The sequence below is a fragment of the Pteropus vampyrus genome, unplaced genomic scaffold, assembly GCF_000151845.1.
Source record: "Pteropus vampyrus isolate Shadow unplaced genomic scaffold, Pvam_2.0 Scaffold100, whole genome shotgun sequence".
NCBI classification, from domain to species: domain Eukaryota; kingdom Metazoa; phylum Chordata; class Mammalia; order Chiroptera; family Pteropodidae; genus Pteropus; species Pteropus vampyrus.
This window is the reverse complement of record NW_011888881.1, coordinates 1,703,078-1,706,162: the sequence shown is the minus strand read 5'-3', so window position 1 is coordinate 1,706,162 and position 3,085 is coordinate 1,703,078. Positions and strand designations below refer to the sequence as shown.

The following is a 3,085-nucleotide window of genomic DNA, read 5'->3' as shown; positions in this document are numbered from 1 at the left end:
GCAGAGCTGGACTCAGACCCGTACCTGAGGCTAAAACCCACGCACTTATCCTGAGGGCCACACACTCCCTGTGTGCACCTTCGACCTGGCTGTCACAAACCCCAGCCGTGTTGAGGATTAGAGGAGGAGGAGGGCCGTGGGGACACTCACCTCCTTCACCACCCTGTAGTTGTAGCTGCTGGTGCTCTCGTGCTTCTGTGGCTTGTTATTCCCGTCCTAGGGACCAGAGTAGACGTGAGTATGATCTGCACCACTCCTGGGCACCCGTCCATTTTTCAGAGTTGGCACCACGCTTTGCAAGAGAGGGCGGTGTGCAGCGTTCGCCCCGTCGTGCTGGGCTCACGCCTTCATCTGCTGGCTCATATGCAGCTCCTTCTGACGGATGCGGCCTCGCCCGCATGGGGGAGGACGGCAGGCCAGGCCACAGGTAGAAGACAGGTTCCCTCCCAGGTGGGCACATTAGGGAAGCTCGGTCTAGTTCACGCAACAATCTATTCTGCATGGTCCGAGTGACCGGGGTAAGTGGCCGGACTTCTGTTTGAGGCTTATTCCCTGGGAGACTGGCAGTTGCCCTGGCTACTTAACGAGCAGGTCCCTGGAGAAGACAGCCCATCCCATACCCTGCATCCCATAACAGAGAACAGCGTTTGTTTACGCGTGGCGAGGAGCCCATCTGCCTCCTCCGGCAGCCGCCTGCGCTTCACCCACCTCTGTCTTCTTGTGTTCGTTCTCTCCAGACGGGCCCTCCATGGCCTCGTCGGGGCCCTGCCCTTTGTACACCCAGAGCTCCGACTTCTCCACGATGGATCTCAGCTGGTCCAAGTCTTGTTTGATCTGTTTGTAGTTGTCGACATCTTGGCTGGTAACAAGCAGTTGAACCTGAACGAATGAATGTAATTCATCAGTGGCACCGCACAAATGCCACCCCGCGCACACAAGCACACGCTCACACATACACGCACGCACACTCACGCACGCACATGCACGCACATGCACGCACGCACACACTCACGCACACGCGGCAGTCTGACCTACCTGCTTGAAGGCCTGCAGCACCTCCTGCCTCTGGCTGAAGTGCCGGAAGAGCAGCTGCAGGGCCCCCGACACCAGCGGGGGGTAGTCGTGCATTGTCAAGTGCAGCAGGACGCGGAGGAAGGTTCTGCCGCCGTGGTCATCCAGATCCAGGGGGGTGTTCTCCTCGCTAAAGCCGCATGGGAAGGTGGGGGACAGATGAGCCACAAACGCCCTCCTGTCACACGCCGTGGGCCCAGGCACACCCGACCGGTCACATGGCCAGCACCTCATGTGACGTTACAACCTTGTTTCATCTCCAACCGCATTGCGAGGTGAGGGGACGATTAATATGTCACGACTGTTAACTTTTAAACCAAAGTCCCGGCCTTCCCGCAGTGACGGGACTGGCCTGGCGGGCAGAAGGCCAGGCTCCTCGTCAGGGGTTCCTCACAGGGGCCTCACCTAGGGTTTGGGACACGTGCACAGTGTGTCTCTCCTACGCTGTTAGTCTACATTTTATGTAAGATGCTGTCATTCAGAGCTGCCAAGCTACCTGTGGGGAAGGACCAGCTTTTTTTACTTCCGGGTTGTAGCCAACTGATGCTGATGTCTGTACCAAGTCCGTGCCTACTCTCGCGTCTGTCCTTCCTTGTCACAAACCAGCTGCCAGCAGCTCGGACCTGCAGACCCTGCTCTGCGGGGTGTGGCTGTGAACCATTGCAAGTCGGCACCATGCGAACGGGGTACGGCGGCACAGCCATGTGTCATTTACACAATCAAAGTCCTCTTAACCACGTCCCGGACCAAATGGCAGGCCACCATGTAACTGAGCACCGCCGCCCAGCGACCGTGCCAGCGTCTGCACTGTGGGCGCCGTTGCGTGTCACGTGGTGAGACCGTGGTTACAGGCAGCAAGGAAGGCAGAAGACTCAACACGTAAATGCTCTGTTCATGCTACATGCTCCAAAAAGGTGTGAAGACCATTTCACTGCTACTCACTATCGGGAAAATGGCGGGACAGCTGAGACATGACACAGCACACGAAAGTGTCGTCACGCTGAACCCAGAACACCCCGTGTTTCAGAAAAACCACCTCTTCCACGTGGCAAACAATGTGGTTAACTGCACAGGTGTCATGTCAAGGGACGAGGCGGACTCCGAGCTCTGGTGACCCCACAGGCTGGGCCCTCCACATCGATGTGGCTCAGCCACGGGACTCGCCTTGACCGACAGGTCGTTAGCAACGGGCGGCAGGTGGAGCTGTGATGAGTGCTCGGACACTGTGGGTCCACCCTCTTGGGACCTCGGCACTCAGAGCCAGGCAGCAGGCTATAAAGACGGCTGTGACATTCAAGTGCAGGGAGGTCCCAGCCTCATGGGTGTCCCCACCAAGGAGCCAGAAACGTGAGTGAAGCAAGCTGGAAATGCCAGGTAGCTAGTTACACAGCAAGAGATGGAGCCAGGTGTGTACATTATAAGAACTCTAAGTTATAAGAACACCAGGGCTGCCGGTATTTGAGTCTTATAAGTATTTGAGACTCATAATCACATTTTAAGTCAATACTGAGCAATCTGATCTTTGAAAAGGGTTCCTACATCAACGTGAGGGACGATGACAGACCAGCACGTGTGTTCTTGCTGTTACGTGGGTGCTCAGGGGTGAAAACTAGCCCATCCGTGCAGAAGTTCACGATCTCTGCGGAGTTCCCTCTTTCTTACGACCCCATGTCCCGCCATTTCAAAATCTTGTAATATGTGCATTTTGGGGAAACCTCCTTAAAATCCTTCCTACCACAGGCAGGAAACATCACACACACCCCCCCAAGCGGACCGCCATTTCCGACCTGAGTGCCAAGAGTCACAGAGAGCAGTAAAACCACTGACCCCACGGTCCGACCCTCCCCCGGTACACAGTGAAGGAAAAGCCTCTGAGGGCCGGAGAAGAGACGCCTCCCCACCCTGCAGCCGCCTAAGAAACTATAACTGAAAATATACTTTCCTTCCTCCGAAGATGCCTTCTGCTTGTTCTTCAATATGTTCAAAGTCAAGAGCACCTGCAAAGTCAGAGCAC

The 3,085-nt window shown here is 56.0% G+C and overlaps 1 protein-coding gene across 1 annotated transcript in view; it reads right to left on the bottom strand.

The window, feature by feature from the left end:
- The window catches only part of ITPR1 (inositol 1,4,5-trisphosphate receptor type 1), a 197,026-nt gene that overhangs the window by 145,747 nt on the left and 48,194 nt on the right, over positions 1-3,085 (bottom strand). The window contains exons 21-24 of the mRNA XM_023533300.1: positions 3,014-3,068; positions 1,036-1,201; positions 709-879; positions 151-216 (exon numbers count right to left, since the gene is read on the bottom strand). Of these exons, the coding sequence (XP_023389068.1) occupies positions 151-216; positions 709-879; positions 1,036-1,201; positions 3,014-3,068 (458 nt within the window). The remainder of the gene's footprint in view (positions 1-150; positions 217-708; positions 880-1,035; positions 1,202-3,013; positions 3,069-3,085) is intronic.